Source organism: Peromyscus californicus, unplaced genomic scaffold (assembly GCF_007827085.1).
Source record: "Peromyscus californicus insignis strain IS unplaced genomic scaffold, ASM782708v3 Scaffold_15__1_contigs__length_86483966, whole genome shotgun sequence".
In the NCBI taxonomy this organism is placed as follows: domain Eukaryota; kingdom Metazoa; phylum Chordata; class Mammalia; order Rodentia; family Cricetidae; genus Peromyscus; species Peromyscus californicus.
This window is the reverse complement of record NW_026294447.1, coordinates 9,929,959-9,948,611: the sequence shown is the minus strand read 5'-3', so window position 1 is coordinate 9,948,611 and position 18,653 is coordinate 9,929,959. Positions and strand designations below refer to the sequence as shown.

Here is an 18,653-nt window from a genome sequence, read left to right as displayed (position 1 = left end):
GTGACAGTGGGAAGGTTGGGAACCTCTTCTCTATGATGATGGTGGGAAGGTTGGGAACCTCTTCTTTATGGTGATGGTGGGAAGGTTGGGAACCTCTTCTCTATGGTGACAGTGGGAAGGTTGGGAACCTCTTCTCTGTGGTGATGGTGGGAAGGTTGGGAACCTCTTCTCTATGGTGATGGTGGGAAGGTTGGGAACCTCTTCTCTGTGGTGACGGTGGGAAGGTTGGAAACCTCTTCTCTGTGGTGACAGTGGGAAGGTTGGGAACCTCTTCTCTATGATGATGGTGGGAAGGTTGGGAACCTCTTCTCTATGATGATGGTGGGAAGGTTGGGAACCTCTTCTCTATGGTGACAGTGGGAAGGTTGGGAACCTCTTCTCTATGATGATGGTGGGAAGGTTGGGAACCTCTTCTCTATGGTGATGGTGGGAAGGTTGGGAACCTCTTCTCTATGGTGACAGTGGGAAGGTTGGGAACCTCTTCTCTATGGTGACAGTGGGAAGGTTGGGAACCTCTTCTTTATGGTGATGGTGGGAAGGTTGGGAACCTCTTCTCTATGGTGACAGTGGGAAGATTGGGAACCTCTTCTCTATGGTGACGGTGGGAAGGTTGGGAACCTCTTCTCTATGGTGATGGTGGGAAGGTTGGGAACCTCTTCTCTATGGTGATGGTGGGAAGGTTGGGAACCTCTTCTCTATGGTGACGGTGGGAAGGTTGGGAGCCTCTTCTCTATGGTGACAGTGGGAAGGTTGGGAACCTCTTCTCTATGGTGATGGTGGGAAGGTTGGGAACCTCTTCTCTGTGGTGATGGTGGGAAGGTTGGGAACCTCTTCTCTGTGGTGACGGTGGGAAGGTTGGGAACCTCTTCTCTATGGTGATGGTGGGAAGGTTGGGAACCTCTTCTCTATGATGATGGTGGGAAGGTTGGGAACCTCTTCTCTATGGTGACAGTGGGAAGGTTGGGAACCTCTTCTCTATGGTGATGGTGGGAAGGTTGGGAACCTCTTCTCTATGGTGATGGTGGGAAGGTTGGGAACCTATTCTCTATGGTTACAGTGGGAATCCTCTTTTTCTGTGAGTGACAATGGGAAGGTTGGGTACCTGTCCTGAGATACTGTAGTTGAGGCTCCTCATCTCCAATTTCCCCAGCCTCCTGTTGCTTTCTTGGCTACAATCTGCTGCTCACCCATGAGTCATCTGAGAAAGACCAGGGAAATCAATGTTGACTTTTCTTTTTATGTAGCATGGTATTCCTCACTGAGGGTCCTTGGTAAATGTGCTTAATTTCATACTAAATTTTTATGATGGGGGAAAAAGAGCAAAGTAACCAGCTCACCTGTTGATCTTACCAATAATTCTCTTTCCTCATCTCCCTTTCCACCTGTTCTGCAGTGGTGTCTTGGTCCTGGCCTCGCCTGGGCATTCTTGCCTGGTGGCGTGTGCCTTGCTGTGTTTGGATAGCGGTCTCACTTCTCTCTGTGTTGTGTTGTGTTTCCCTCCCCGTGGCCAGGCTGGAGGTGTGGCTTCTGGACTAAACCATGTTCTCACCAATGACCTGACAGCCGAGAGACTCCTGCATGTGAAGGGTCGGAGAGTGGTCAGGGCCACGGAAGTCCCTCTCAGCTGGAAGAGCTTCAACAAAGGTGACTGCTTCATCATTGACCTTGGCACTGTAAGTTTCTGAGGCCACAGAGACACCTGTGGGAATTTGCTACAACAAATCAGATGCACACACCTTTGAAGATAACCGTTCTACACACTTGACAGTTATTTAAAGACACACAGTGTGGGAATTCAAAGACGTTTTGTTCTCTGACAGGTTTAGGATAGAAAAATGATTTGGTTTTTCCTACCACAGAATAGAATTTGAACAATTTTCAACATATTTCCCCATGACTCTGGACAGATTTCCACTGATTATTTTTGTCTTTGATTGTGTGTAAGAAAATGTGGCTTGAGGGTAGGGGAAATGACTCTCTAAGCAACCAAAGGTTCCAGAATTTAAGTTGGCCATATGATGAGTCTAAACAGCCTGAGGAACTAAGAAGGAAATATTTTAACATATGAGCATACATAAATGTGTGTGTTTGTTTGTGGATGTGTGTGTGCGTGTGTGTATCACAATGCTTAATGTTTATATTGTGTCTTTTAGACTTTCAAAGCCATGTGCCATGGCATAAGCAGGCAGGGAAGATGGATCCTCCTCATGATCCTCACTCTTCAGATGCAATTCACAGCCATGCTCTGATTGTCATCTCTCGCACTGTGTGGCAAGCTGTATACAGAGCCCATTGCTTTAGTTAGCATGTAGTTTGAATTTCCTAGACCCCATCAAGGTTGCATAGCCTGTAGATAGGGAAGCCAGAGCTGGACTCCAGGCTTGTCTGATTCTCCTCTAGACATTGTGTTTTACTGTGTCTGTCTGGGCTGTGTTTGAAATAAAGCAGTAGACAGTACATGCACAGAGAAGGAAGCAGTAAGGATTCTAAAAGTGGAGTTACATGGTTAGCTCTTTGTGAATAGTATTAATCTGGCAACAACAGAGGCATGACATGTATTAAGGTTATAGTTTGAAAAATAGTCCCAAAACATAGGCTTCATCTGTCCCTCTAAGTTAGGGTGTGTCTATAATTTCAGTACTGATAGCCCATAATTTGATGGTTTTGGATCATAGCAGCTTGTGTGTGTCACTGAGATTCCAATAATACCAATGCTCAAAATACAATTCCCAGTCCTGACTGGATGTCTGTACAGGTGAATGGCTGTTCTCCAATTCTGAGTCTCATAGTCAATTTCATGTAGTTGAAAGATTTCCTGTGTCCCACCCAGCCCACGATTGGAACAAATCTCTCTTACCTGTAGTCCTGCAGACACTTATAAAGTAATCACTCAGAGGCTTAATATTAATTACAAACTGTATGGCCTATGGCTAAGAATTCTTGCTAGCTAGCTCTTTCATCTTAAATTAACCCATTTATATTAATCTATGTATTGCCATGTGGCTGTGGCATTACCAGTCTGCTGGCATATTGCTCCTTGGGTGGTGAACTGGCATCTCCTCTGCTTTTCTTTTTCCTCTATCTCTCTTGGATTTCCTGCCTGTCTATAACCTGACTCACCATAGACCAGAGTAGCTTCTTTATTGACCAATCATAGCAACCCATATTCACAGTGTACAGAAAGACATCCCACAGCAAAGTCCTTTCCAACTTCAAAACCCAATCCACTCCACTATCTAACTAATTTGAGACCTGGCTTTTGTGTCTCGGCACAAACCAGCTGCTAGACCACTCCATCATTACCCTACACCAGAAATAAAGAAGTATTTATTGGAAGTAAAAGACCGGAGGCATCATTAAACCACATAGTTCTAAAAATCAGCTGCAATTGTCCCTCAAGGACTGTGCACTACTGTTTGTCTCAGCTTTTATTTCATTATCTATTTATTTATTTTAATGATTGTTTCCTTTTTTGAAACATAACAAAACAAAATATAGTAAGACAAAACCCATCACATTGGCATTGGACAGGGCAAACCAGCAGAAGGAAAAGAGCCCAAGAGAAGGTACAAGAATCAGAGACCTGCTCATTGACAAATTCAGGAGTCCCATAAAAATATAGCTTTTAGTTTAGTTATCATAAACTGAAAGCTATAATATATATGCAGAAGACCTGGTGCAGACCTGTGTAGGCATTGTGCTTTCTGCTTCAGTCTCTGTGAGTTTATATGAGCTTTTCTTAGTTGATTCAGAGGGTCTTGTTCTCCTGGTGTCCTCCATCCCCTCTGGCTCTTACACTCTTTATGCTCCCTCTTCCACAGGGTTTCCTGAGATCTGAGGAAAGGGATTTGATGGAAACATCCCATTTAGAGCTGTGTGTTATAATGTCTGTCTGTCTGCCCCTCCCCATCCCCGTGTGTGTGTGTGTGTGTGTGTGTGTGTGTGTGTGTGTGTGTGTGTGTGTGTGAAGTGTCTGGCTGTGGGTATCTGCGTTTGTTTCCAACTGTTGCAGGAGGAATCGTCTCTGATGATGGCTGAATAAGGCACTTATCTATGAATATAGAGAATGTCATTAGGAGTCATTTTATCACTTCTTCTTCTTCTTCTCCTCCTCCTCCTCCTCCTCCTTCTTCTTCTTTTAAGACCAGTAGTATTTGGTTTTACCCTAGGTCTCTGGTCTATCTAGCCTCTGGTTCTTGGTCACCCAAGCAGTGTCAGTAATGGGTTCCATCTTGAGGGATGGGCCTTAAGTCAAGTCAGATATTGGTTGGTTACTCCCACAAACTTTGTGCTACCATTGCCCCTGCATATTTTGCAGGCAGGATAGCAATGTAGATCAAAGGGTTTAATGGCTGAGTTGCTGTTTACCTTTCTTCTTTGGTAGCTTGCAGAGTACCTTCCTGTACCGCAGATACTAGAACATAGAAGTGAAGGTTCTATATAGGCACCAGTTTGACATCTCCATGTTCTGAGTTGTGTGGGTATTATCTTCAACCATGGGGCCTTGTTGTCAGTTTGTGGAGAGCAACCTACTGTCTTGACAACAGCCTGGGTTGTTTGGGGATTCCCATGGGACCCCTTTGGTCCACAACTCAGTTGGATGTAACCCAAGAAGCTTTGTTTGGTAACAAGCGATAGCCAGCTGGGACTGTCTTCCTCATTGTTTGTAGACTTCATTAGGATCGCTTTCATATATTTTAGGAAGTTTTCACTGTACTAGGTTTCCATATCACCCCTCAAATTTCCCTCAATTCTAGGTGTCTCTCTTGCATTCCCTTCCTCAACCCCATCTCCCCTTCCCCTCTCTACCTGATTCTTCCATTTCTGCCACCCTGCCCCCAATCCACCCGCAAAATCTATTGTATTTTCCTTTCCTAGAGAGATACAGATGTCCCCCCCCCCCCAATCCCTTCCTCTATACATAACTTCTCTGGGTCTATGGATTGTACCTTGGTTATCATTTACATATGTCATATTATATACCATATTTGTCTTTCTCAATCTACATACCATATTTTTCTTTCTAAGTCTGGGTTACCTCACTTAGAATGACTTTTTTCTAGTTCCATCCATTTGCCTGCAAATTTCTCAAGGTCATTTTTTTTAAAAACAGTGCAATAATACTCAATGTACCATATTTTCTCTATCCATTCTTCTGCTGAGGGACATCTAGGTTGTTCCCAATATCTTGCTATTATGAACAAAGCAGCAATGAACATGGTTCAGCAAGTGTTCTTGTGGTGAGATGGAGCCTTCTTTGGGTATATGCCCAAAAATGGTATAACTGGATCTTCAGGTAGATGAGTTCCCATCTTTCTGAGGAACTACCATACTAATTTTCATAATGGCTGTGAGAGTTTGCACTCTCACCAGCAATGGAGGAGTGGTCCCCTCACTTCACATCCTCACTAGCATGAACTTGTGTTTTTGATCTTGGCCATTCTGACAAATATTTTTTTTTTTTTGGTTTTTCGAGACAAGGTTTCTCTGTGTAGCTTTGCGCCTTTCCTGGAACTCACTCTGTAGCCCAGGCTGGCCTCGAACTCACGGAGATCCGCCTGGCTCTGCCTCCCGAGTGCTGGGATTAAAGGCGTGCGCCACCACCGCCCGGCTCATTCTGACAAATATAAGATGAAATCTCAACGTCATTTTGATTTGCATTTCCCTGATGGCTAAAGATGTTGAACATTTCTTTAAGTGTTTCTCAGTCATTTGAGTTTCCTCTGTTGAGGATTCTTGTTTAAATCTGCACTTCATTTTTTAACAGATTATTTAGTTTTTTGGTATCTAGTTTCTTGAGTTCTTTATATAGTTTGGATATTAGTCCTCTATTGGATGTGGAGTTAGTAAAAATCTTTTCCATTCTGTAGACTGATGCTTTGTCTAAATAATGGTATCCTTTGCCTTACATAAGCTTTTTTGCTTAATGAGTCCCATTAATTAATTGTTGATTTTAGTGCCTATGCTAATAGTGTTCTATCCAGAAAGTCTTCTCCTCTATCAATGCATTCAAAACTATTTCCTACTTCCTCTTCTATCAGGTTCTGTGTGTCTGGTTTTATGTTGAGGTCTTTGATCCACTTGCACTTGAGTTTTGTGCAGGGTGACAAGTGTGGATCTATTTGCATTCTTCTACATTTACACATCCAGTTAGACCAGCACCATTTGGTGAAGATACTGTCTTTTTTCCAGTATGTATTTCTGGTTACTTTATTAAAAAAAATTAGGTGTCCATAGGTGTGTGAATTTATGTCAGGGTCTTTAATTCAATTCCATTAGTCAACATTTCTGTTTTTGTGCCGTGTGTGTGTGTGTGTGTGTGTGTGTGTGTGTGTGTGTGTGTATGTGTTTCCATATGATGTTAAAAATCGTCCTTTCAAGATTTGTGAAGAGTTATGTTGGGATTTTGGTGGAATATTGATAGTCAATAATATACATTGAATCTGTATATTATTTTGAGTAGGATGGACATTCCTTCATTGCCATCAAAAATAAAGAAATATTGACTGGCAGTAAAATCCCAAAGACATCATTAAACCACAAGTTCTAAAAATCACCTGCAATTTTCCCTCAAACTTGTGCACTTTCAAGTGTTTGTCTTAGGTTTTATTTTTAATGCATATTTTGAAGTCCTTTACAAGTGTTTTGCATATGAAATGATATCATTTTCAAAGGTAAAGAAGACCTCAGTTCTAGTTCAGGTTATGATGGTCTCAGGTCCTCATCTGTGAAGGTAGGTATTTGATTGGGGCAACTCTGGAGAACTAAACAAGAAGCACTTTCCAGTGACGTGATTCATCACGTTCACAAGTTTTTGCTTTTTGAATTTGATGTATTATGTAATTGTTGTACAATTGCCACAATCTATTTAATTATCATGAATGGCTTCCAATTCAGCTTTCTAACTATCTACTCTTTGACCTTGGGCAAATGATTAACCTCTGGAACTTTGGTTTTCTCTTATTCCCATATCCTGACCTGGCTTCTGATGCCCTCTCTAGCCTTAGCTGACTATGATTCACTCTCAGCTGACACACTCACATGTGAGAGACAGCGGTCATCATTTTAGTTCTCGAAGCGAACAGAAGTCCTTGAAGGTGTGTGCAAGTGACTCATGTTGAGTGAAACAAATACTGAGTTCTACAATGGGCCAGGTAATTGGATGTGGTAGGCAGGTTGAGGTTCCAATGATATGTGCTTCTTCTCATAGGCAATGCCAACCCATGAGTGTATGACCCATAAAAACCTCAAAGGTTCAAGGTATGCATAACTCAAAGACATCTGTCTGTTTAACAATAATTTATCTTCTTTTGAAGATTTATTGTTGGTTTTAATTGTGTGTTTGCATGTGTGTGTATGTGTGAGTATGGGCACATGTGCTGAGGAGGTCTGAAGAAGGCATTGAATCCTCTGGAACTATAGTTACCGATGATTGTGGGCTACCCAGGGTGGGTGTTGGGAACAGAGCCGGGGTCCTCTGCAAGAGAAGTAGGCATTGTTAACGACTGAGTCATTTCTCCAGCTCTCAAATTAGCCTTATTCTAAATAGTCAGTTATCTTCAGCAAAGCCCAAGTTTCCCCTGCTTTCAGGTCTCATAGATGAGATGAAGAGGCGGTGTGTTCAGCCATCTCTTACAGCATGGAAGGGCTGTGGGGTAACGCTCTTGTGCACTGTAAAGACCTGTCACTCCAACTGGTTTAATAAAACACTGATTGGCCAGTAGCCAGGCGGGAAGTATAGGTGGGGTGAGCAGACTAGGAGAATTCTGGGAAGAGGAAGGGTGTAGTCAAGAGTCACTAGCCAGGTGCTGAGGAAGAAAGATGAGAATGCCACACATATTAAGCCTCCGAGTCAATTATTTAAGAAGTGACTGCCGGATCTTTGGGAACGGGCAGGCGGGAGAGAAACTTCCGCCTATAATGGAAGTTTCCTGAGCCCTGAAGGGATATCCAGGCAGGATCCTCCAGACTCTGAAGTAAAGGCCCAGGAGGTCTGTGTCTGAGTCATTAACCTTTAACCCATTGACTTGTTGCTAAGTGTTTCTAATGGTGATAAGATCTTGTGATTATCTTGATAACTTTATTTTGGGGGTGTGGCACAGTGAACAAAGCTTTTCTGAACGCTAATATTTCAATGGTAGGCTTGAGCTAATTATTCAAAGACCACCATCTGCATGAGAGGGCACAGACTCAAAGCCATTGCAAGTTAAGTTTGTTTTCCTACCCAAGTATGACAAGTGCAAGTTAAACGTCCGAAGCTGTCGCTGAACCAGAGCCAGCTGGACAATACTGAGGTCATAAGTACAACTTAAATCCCATTTTAAATAGTGCTTGAGAAATATAGCTTTTGTGATAAACAGTCAGTATTACGAACATAATTCTCTATGCCTCAGAAACATGCTCTTTCATAGGATCTTAGGCTGTGGGGGCATTCCCTAGGCTTATATAATGTGAAATGCTGGGCATGAGACATGAGATTGTAATGTAATGAGTTTAATCAGTCAGTAGCAAAGTAAATAGTGAATATTTTAGAGAATGATTTATGTATTTGTATTATGTCTTAGAAAATCATATGGGATGTGACTAGATCTTCACCACATCCAACACTCAAGCGGTAGAGGCAAGAGGGTCAGGAGTTCAGGGTCACCCTTGGTTACACAGTAAATTCAAGGTCAGTCGGAGCTACGAGAGACCCTGTCTCAAAACCAAACAAGCACCAATCACAGCAATGCACCAGTAACTACAGAACAGGAACATGCTGGGTAGGGCCGTGTTCTCAAGGCTTGGGATGTGAGGCCAACTTTCACAAATACCTCTGAGTCAGCCACAGTGGAGAACGAGGCCTCACCGGAGGGGGAATTCCTGTGGTGAGTTGCCAGCCTTGCCCTTCTGCTTGTTCTCTTTCCCTGTTAGCTCACCCGGTCAGCTTTGCCCTGCTCTGCTGCCTGTCACCTGTCACCCTCCCCCAACGTCCAGCCACCTTGCTTTGAAAAAACAGTCCCTACTTCCTTCCTCACCAGGCACCAGTCCAAGGGTCTGATTTGTTTTTGGAGATGATTTCTGTGATATTGTTGATGCCACATCCTTTGAGCACTCACCATCTCCCTGGTCCCTTGTCCCTCTGTCCACGCTGTGCATTACTCCTCCCTGCCTTCAGCGTCACTCCTCCGCTGGCTGGCTCACCTTCCTTTCAGGCCACCTTTTCTCACCTTTCTTTGCGTGATCTGCGTGCCACCCCCATCCCATCCCTCCCCCGCCACCTAGCAGTTTTTTAAGTGACACCATTTTTAACCATTTTCTCGTTATCACACATTCTCTTGGATCGCACTCTCCCGTGGCAATTGAACTGTCACGCACTGGCAATTCTCAATTTCACAGTCTGTCCTTGAGCTCAAGTGTGTTTGACTTGCCCAGATATTTCAGTTTCAACGTGTATGTATCATGAGACCCTTGAACCAAACAAGTTCAAAAGCATCAAAATAAATAAATAACAAAGACAAGAAGGCCATCAACTTCACTCTCATTTCCAACCCTTTCTCCTATTGCCCCATCTTGTAACAGAACCACGGCTCACCGGCTCATCAGGGCTGTGAAACTCCAAAGCCAGGAGTCATGCTGATAACGTCTCCCAGAGTGCCCCTCGCAGTTAATCACTCTCCGAGTCTGTTCTAGACCTGTCCATTCTTTCGTCACTATTGCTGCTCAAGACACTGTGTGGACACGTTGCCTCCAGAGACCTTGTCCTTACTTCTTCAGGTGACTTCCTTCGCCTGGAGTATTTCCTCTTCTGTGACACCTTTCTCCGGCAGACATCCGACAGCATCTCATGCATCACAGATGCTGCCTTCTCTGCAGGGTGCCCTTTGACCTCCTTTTCTAGGTCCTTGGCCCACTTATGGTGTAAGGTCTCTCTGCTTATCTGCCTTTTTGTCATCGGGCAGGACTTGCCTCTCAAGGCATGTCTCACATTTTCCCTCCGTTCACTCACACTCACCAGCTTTGCTCACTAGCTTTGTTCCTAGCACAAAGCCTGGACTTACAGTCATTCAGCAGATACTGTTACAAATGTATATCTATGCAGCAGAAAGCATGTGGGCACATGGGAGGTTGTGAAGAGAGATAATATTTCCATTTACAACTCGGTCTGACTCTATCCTCAGAGGCCTCTTTCCATGGGAGTGTCTAAAAGGTAAACACACACACACACACACACACACACACACACACACACACACACACACACGATATTGTAGCCTGGGGCAGGGGGGAGGTTGGGCATGAAGTATGAGTCTGATTATCCTTAACTCACTAAGAAACTTCACTGTAGCAATGCAGTTCCATTTATTGTTTTGATTTCTTCCCCTCCCTCCTCTCCTGTGTGTGTGTGTGTGTGTGTGTGTGTGTGTGTGTCTCCGTGTCCATGTGTGTTTGTCTGTCTGTTATTTTTCAGTCATGTGCTCATTCTGTAGCTCAGGTTGGCTGGAATTCATCATGTAGCCCAGTTTCACCTTAAGTTCAAAACAACCCTCTTGCCTCTGCCTCCCAAGTGCTAGGAAAAGCCACCTTGTGGTTTCCTACTGTTTTTGAAAAAAAAAATTCTTTTGAGAAAAATTCTTTTTGTCCTGAAGTCCATCCTCTAAGGCAGCACTCAGGGCTCAAAGGAAAATCCACAGTGTGGCGAAGCTATGACTTTTCTATCTGAGGGGTTAGGGAAAAAATGAGAAAGCTCATGCACTCTTTTGATGGTTTCTTTTTTTAATTCACTCATGTTGTTCTCTTTCATGTTCCATCTTCTCATGTCTTTTTGCAGCTTATATATCCCAACAAAATCGTATATCTTTTAATATCAGCTCAGCTGGCACTTTCCATGATACTATGACCACAATGCTTAAAACTTAAAATGTACTTTCTGCTCTGTGTATAACTCCTGACTATCCAAGAAAACCTACAGCCCTCATTTGGGGCTACATTTCTGTAGCCCTGACTGGTAAGAATTTATTTTCACAATTTGAGGTCAGGAATGGGTGCAAGGATTAATCATCTAGCCAAAATTGGGCATTTTTTTGTGTTTACAACCTAGCCAGCCAGCTCAGCTGTGTATCCTTGTGAACTAAAGATTGGGAATATTTTTCTTAAAAACCATTAGTAAGGCATCTGGTCTAATCTAAAGCTATTTTGAAACTTTGTATCAGCTAGTGGTTCTCAGCAATAAAATTAAAGGAATTTGATCCATTCTGGCTCCTGGACTCAAATGTTTCCTTAAATCATAAATATAAGCTGTGATCTAAAGCAGCTCCTAAATTGTGACTCACAGGCCTTGTGAACAATAGGCCTTAGTTATGAAACATATCCTAGTATTTATTCTTATTCATCAAAACTCTGTGTCAATTAGATAATACAGCTTAAGGAGGGATTGTCTTCCTGGCAATCCACAGAAACAAATGCCCAGTAGATGGGGATATATTCATGAGATAAACACACTATAGTACAGGTAGTGGGGGACTCCCCACATCCAAATACATCATGTCAGATACCAGAGAAAAGATTGTAGCAGCAACATGTGAAGGCACAGCATAAGCAAAAGGCATTCTGGTGTCTGTATTCTTGTAAGCCTTGCTTGAACGAGATACACCCATCAGAGAGTTTTTCTTCTGGTGGGCTCACACGCTGAACACCAATTGCCACCTGATATTCCTCTGACATGGCCACCAGCAAGACATGGTCTTAATGCAACCCACACTAGACTTAAACTCATTATGTAGCCAAGGTTGACCTTGAACTTCTGATCCTCTTGCCTCCACCTGCCAAGCACTGGGGTTATAGGTGTGCACCATTGTACCCAGCTGTGTTCATTCTTGAGTTTTGGGCTTTGGTCTCTGTTCTTTAGACTTTTGCTATGGAATATCCTTGGGCTCAACGGGGTTTCATGACATCATGCTCTCCTATCAGCTGTAAGACCTCTTCTGATCCCTTCAGTTGCTGTTTCATTCTTGACAGGAACACTGCTTAGTGCTTTCCATGCCCTGGCAGAGGGTTGAGCCAGTTTGCCCACATTCCACCAGTGGCCTGACTATTTGGACCATGCCCCACAGTCATTTCTGCTCTAATAATCAGGCTCAAGGATGACTATATGAGTGATGAATGTAGTCATCTTTGTGTGCTTTTAACAAAAGTACCTTGGATAATCAACTGGAGAAGAGTAAAGGCTTATTTTGGCTTGTGGTTTTAGTTCATGGTTGTTTGATTCCATTGTTTTGGGGTCTGTCTGAGAGTATATCATGGTGGGGGATGTCTTGTTAAGGAAATAACTTACCTCATGGCATCTGAAAAGCAAGATGGAGGAGGAGAGGGGGCTGGGATCTCAATATCTCCTTTAAGGGCATGCTTCTCTCACCACTAGACTCCTAGCTAGGTCCCATCTCTTAAAGGCCCCGCTACTTCCTAATAGTGTCTGAGGCTGTGATGCTTATCCAAACCGTATGAATGACAAATCTACTGAGGGCAAGTGTACTGGGGTCACCTCTTCTGGTCCACTTCCCTACTTTTCCTATTTCCTTTACACCATATTATATTCTTGCCTAAGAATTAGGAACTGTGAGCTGGGCAGTGGTAGCACATGCCTTTAATCCCAGTACTTGGGAGGTAGAGGCAGGTGGATCTCTATGAGTTCGAGGTCAGCCTATTTTACAGAGAGTGTTCCAGGACAGCCAGGGCTCAAAAAAACAAAACAAAACAAAAAGGGTTGGGGAGGGGTGTGTTAGGAACTGTGGTTCCCAGTACTTTCTAGCACCCAAGAGCAGGACCATCTTCTTGGTACACAAACTGTCTTCCTAGTCATCATTTTCTCGTTCTTTTCCCAGATGAAGGAATCTTTGAGTTGAGGTTGTGGCTCGGTGGTGGAGAGCTTGCCTCTTACACATGATGCCCTAGGTTCAACCCTTCTGCTGACAAAAAGGTGTATTTTTCTGGCACAATCACATATTCATTTAGGCTTTTATCTTTTCTTTAGGTAAAAAAAAAAAAAGTTAGTTTAAAAATTTAAAAAAAAGGACAGGATAAACAAGTGTTCTTTGTTCTGAATAAATTTGTCCTTATTCCAAAGTAATGCGTAATAGTAGTTTCATAAGAGGAGAGCCTTGTGGGAAGAGGAAAAGATAAGAAGAAAGATAAACTCAACCTGGAATCCTTACACTGTACCCAGCAGTAAAAGCCAGGGCCAACGGCCTTGCCTGTGTGCTCAGTGAATGGTGGATAAGGGTGAAAAGAGGTAACTTTTGGCCTCTAGGTATGAGGCACCGAGCGCGACAGGGTGGAAGGTGGGCATGCTGAAGGCATAGTCTCGCTATGGCTGATGAATAGATGAGGGCCCGAAAACAGATAATGGTGATGATGTTAGGATTTCTACTTCAATCCTCACTTGTGCCTCCATGTTTGAATATTTTGGAAAAAAAATTTAAATGCTGAGCTTGCCATTTAAACCCAAAGGATCTGAATTTAAAGGTTGGGGTGACACTGGGGTGTGGGTGATTTTTAAGCTCCTTCTCCCTGGGTTACTTATGCTAAGGTAGTGTGGATGTTGAGAACCACTTCCGGATGGTTCTGGACAGTTCGGAGCCATAGGCAAGAAGTGTGTCATCCGAGTAGTTGCGTCACAAGGCACATGGCTACTGGAAATGGCTTTTGGTAAAGTGTGGCTGTAAGCCTTGTTTGATCTGCCAAACACGTTGCTAGTACAGAAAACACAGTGTCACCTACTCTGGTGACGGGACAAGAAACCCGAAGGTGTCCGTGGGTGGCATTGCCATCAGCAGACAGGGCAAAATCATCCACCTTGTTTCCCTTTTCTCTGTCCCTCTGTATCAGCGGTTCTCAGCCTTCCTAATGCCGTGACCCTTTAGTACAGCTTCTCATGTATAAGACCCTCAACCACAAGATTAATTTTGTTGCTACTTCATAACTGCAATTTTGCTACTGTTATGAATCGTAATGTAAATATGTGTGTTTTCCGACGGTCTTAGGTGACCCTGTGAAAGGCTCCTTTGACCTCACCCCAAATTGCGATCCACAGGTTGAGAACCACTGCTCTCAGACACTACTTAGCGTTACACTGTCCATCGGTCCTGCAGTTTTTACCCTTCCAAATAGCCTCGATTTTCCTCTGTTACTGCCGCTCTGCCCGAGTTAGGATGCAGTTACTTATGGTCACCAAGTGTTCAGTGGCCTTGCATGTCAATTACTCATCCTCCATCTTTCATTTAAAGAAGTGTGGGCTGGTGAGAGGGAGCAGCCACTAAAGGAATGTGCTGCTAAACCTGGTAACCTGCACTTGATCCCAGGACTCACAGGGTGGAAGGAGAGAACCAATCCTGAATGTTCTTCTCTGATCTCCTCATGTGTACCACAGTACATGCATGTAGCACCCCCACCCCCACTCCTCACAACAAAATTTTAAAATAAAAATGTATTAAAAAGAAATAAATACATGTACCATTGAAGAACAGTGAATTAAGTTGGTTATAATATATAAATAAGCATCTCTTTATCCCCAAACCAAAGAAGTTAAGTGATGATGTTAGATTTGTGGAGGTACCCCACAAATCATTGTTGTAAGCTTAGAGAACTTCTGGATGAAAGGAATATCTTGATGAATGTGTATTTAGCTCACTATTGTCCAAGGAAAACTAAACAGGAAAAACTGAAGTGAAGAAGAGAAGTCTGGGCCACCAGTCTTCCTTTGTAAATTTTAGAATAAATAACCTAGATAAGAACTCAAAGGCAGTGTAGCTCTGCTAACTTCCCAGTGTTGTGAGTCAGCACCATACAGGCTGTTTCGTGCCCCTCTCAATGAACTCCAAGGGCATCGCTGAGCACTGGTTTATTTTTGCTTTATTTCCTGTCCCCCAGTGATGTTGGGTTACCCTTGATGTCTTGCTTATTAACTTTGACCACATAGTTGAAGGGAAAATTTTGAAATGCTGGTTGTGCAGACAAGTAATAGGCCTCCCCTTCTCAAATGTGCCTGTTTCCGTAATTGTCCTATGCTTGCTTCTATTTCTGGTTACTCATGGATCAGACCAATTGCCAGTAATAGGTTCTGTCCTTATTTCTTCCTTTCCCGGTTATGCAGAGGAATTTGTTTTCCTTTAACTGCTTGGATGGTAAAGTTATGGATGGTTTTGTGAACTTCTAAGGAGGGTATGCAGGGCAGTATATATATATATATATATATATATATACACACACACACACATATATATGTATGTATATCAACAACTAAAAACTTAAGCAAATGTCATTCTAAACTGTGTGGATGTGTCCATCTTTACAGAGATGTTTTTAATATTCTGTGTATAAAGAAATACCCCATCTAGTATTTGATAAATACCTTCAGTCTGAGAGGGCAAAACACTTCCTCTGCAACCATATTTACTTTACAGTTTTCATGCCTATACTCAAGCTGATGGAAGTTCTCAGTTAATCCTATGGAAGTATTGTAAACAAAATGATGTAGATTATAACAGACTTTTTTGTTGTAATGGCACATATTAAACTATCATGTCAATCTAGACTTTGTTTTTCATTAGAGTTCTACACAGAATTGCCTTTTGACACAAATCTAGAAAACAGATCAGGTTGAATTATAGGAGAGTTTATTCAAACATGGTGCCAACCAACTACAAAGTCCCCAGGGTGTAAAGTTAAGGAGTCTTACCATCCATCCCTGAACAGAATGAGTGTTGGGCAGCGTAGTTTATTAGTAGCATGCCTACCCTGTTTCCACACAGCAAAGACTCTGTTAAAAGGCAGCAGCCTGGGCATAGCATCATATGATGAAGTATAAACTGTTTAATTATATGGTGAGGTACACACTGTTTAAATTGCTACAATTCTGTTTACATTTTAATTTATTTTTAGTTTTTTTAAACTTTCATTTTATTTACTCTTTGTGTCTTTCACATCATGCATCTCTATCCCATTCATTTCCCTGTCCCTTTGTATCCATCCTCTGCCTTTGCAATCCCCCCCACCCCCGCCAACAAAATAAAATAAAATGTAAGGGAAAAAAGGAAGAAGAAGAAAAAGGAAAAATCTCATTATGGAAGCTGCAGTGGGACACAGTGAGTCACACAGTGAGCCCCTTTGTCCACACATCTTTCCTTGTAAGCCTCTGGTTTCTGCTACTGTATTGATGCTGGGCCCTCACTAGGACTCCTCTTGGATATTCTGTTGTCGTTCTTTGTTGTGGAGATCCTGCAGCTTCACATGCTCCCACAGATCATAGGTGAGGTGGATGTTGGGATGTTGGGGTGGGCCAACTCATAACCCTGGTTCTGGATCATTGCAGGGTTGGTCAGCCCACCCGATCTCCCCTGTCCTCACCTCCAAGGTGAGCTCCAGCATTGCCCTGGATAGTTCACCCCTTGTAGCATGAGCAAGGGGCGGGGCCGGTTCTCCTGCTTTCAGACCCTCGGGCTCTGCCCTCCCTCACCTGGACCATCGGGGCCAACTCTACTGTGTTGCCTAGGTGAGGTGCAGGCGCTGCTGGTGAGGGCCAGGGATAGCTCTCCCACTCTTGTTTTTGTTTGTTTGGGATTTTGAGACAGGATTTCTCCGTGTAGTTTTGTTGCCTGTCCTGGATCTCGCTCTGTAGACCAGGCTGGACTTGAACTCACAGAGATCTGACTCCTGGCTCTGCCTCCCGAGTGCTGGGATTAAAGGCTTGCACCACCACCGCGGGCTAGCTCTCCCACTCTTATGACCTCCAGGGTCAGCGTTCCTATCTGCCACAGGCAGTAAGGGGTGGGGTGGGTGGCATCATATATATCCCCCCCCCCCCCCCCCCCCCCCCCCCCCCCCCCGCCTACACTACCATATGGCACATGAGAGGCATGTTCTCAGGCTGGTTCACCAGTACCAGTACCACTGAGGGTGTGAGGGTAGGATAGCTGGCCACACCCACCTCGTCTGTCATGTGGTGGTGAGGGCCTAGGAAAGATACTCCCCCACCCCATCCCTGCCACATGTAGTGGGTGAGGGAGCTGACCTTCCTCCTTACCAGCTGCAGCACTTGGAAAGTGGGCCCTGCACCTGCACCAGGTCAGGCAGCTGACCCTGTTGACACTTTGAAAGCAAGCTTGACATGTTACTGCCCACAGTCAGTCAGCTGTTTGCGTATCAAATGTGGCTCTTTGAACTATTCTGACTCTTTACTTTTTACCATTGAAAACCAAGTCTAGCTGGGCAGTGGTGGCACAGGCCTTTAATCCTAGCACTCGGGAGGCAGAGTCAGGCAGATCTCTGGGAGTTCGAGGCCAACCTGGTCTAGAGAGTGAGTTCCAGGAAAGGCGCAAAGCTACACAGAGAAACCCTGTCTCAGAAAACAAAACAAAAGAAAAGAAAACCAAGTCTAGTAAGAAAATCTGTCACTTGTCTATAAATAATATATGATAAAAATAAGAAATAGTAAGCATAACACAAATAATTCACTTTCATGCCAAACTAAGGCTGTTATTTTTTACAATTTTAGTTGTTTAGTCATTTTGAAGTTCAAAAGAAAACTTCACTAAAACTCTTACTATTTTAAATGTGAGTAGTGCTTACTTTCCCCCTTAATTTGAACATAGAAACTAATCTCTCTACACAATAGTGAGGAATATTTTATACAACTGATAATTGATTTCATTTGTAAATTGATATGCACATGAAAAGCTCATTCCAAAAATATAGATAACATTTTGGAATCCATAGACTATTATACAATTTTATTATAAATAATAATGTTTGTGGAATTGCCATTATCTATTTTTTTTTACTAAGTTTCCATAAGGCTTTACAGATGGTACTGTCATGATTTTACATAAATCTCTGAAATAAAAGAGAGCTCATTTATACAAAGGAGATAATGAGAATGTAAACACAAGTTAGATGATTATGTAACTATGGAGAAAATCTGTTATGAAAGTTACTAATTAATCTGAGAAACCTAGGATGTCAATTCTGATGCACTTTCTCAGTTTCACTGTACTATAAGATAATCATCACTCAAGCTCACTTTCTCACATCTACTATGAGAGGAATTATTTGCAAACTCTCATCAACTGGGTTAGGGAAAGCCCTCTGAGCTAAGACCCTGGGTGGCACTTGGCAGAATGTGAGGTGGGCTCCATGTATGTATTGTGTGCCCAAGGTGACCCACAATGGTTTTCAAGCTAGCGAGTTCTGGAATCTCCCAGAGAACTTTCAATAAGTAATTTCTCAGCGAGTCTCGCAGGGTAGGACTTTATGTGAAGGCAGTCTGGCAGCAGACCAAAAAATTAAACATGCTTCTAATATTAGAAATTTCTATATTTTATACTACAGAATGGTTCAAATAAGAACTGTGATAGCAAAAGAAACTCCCACCTCTGTATATATCTCCGTGTTTTTAAAAATACCCTTTCTGCTCCATTGATCTTAATTCTCAGTGACTAATAGTTAATCATTGGAAACCATGTGTTTTCATGTATTGTAATTGCTCACCTTGGCGTGGAATTCAAGTGACTTTGCATGTATGCCTCAAATTCCAATGTGCAGGTTTAGAAAAGGAGCTAGAGAGGAAATAAGGGGAATGTACCACTATTGGAAATATGAAAGAGATGTACCTGGATGATACT

The 18,653-nt window shown here is 43.0% G+C and overlaps 1 protein-coding gene across 1 annotated transcript in view; it reads left to right on the top strand.

Annotated features, from left to right (window-relative positions):
* Nucleotides 1-18,653, top strand: part of Scin (scinderin) — a 90,362-nt gene that overhangs the window by 14,726 nt on the left and 56,983 nt on the right. Inside the window, exon 3 of the mRNA XM_052738167.1 lies at nucleotides 1,512-1,673. Within this exon, the coding sequence (XP_052594127.1) occupies nucleotides 1,512-1,673 (162 nt within the window). The remainder of the gene's footprint in view (nucleotides 1-1,511; nucleotides 1,674-18,653) is intronic.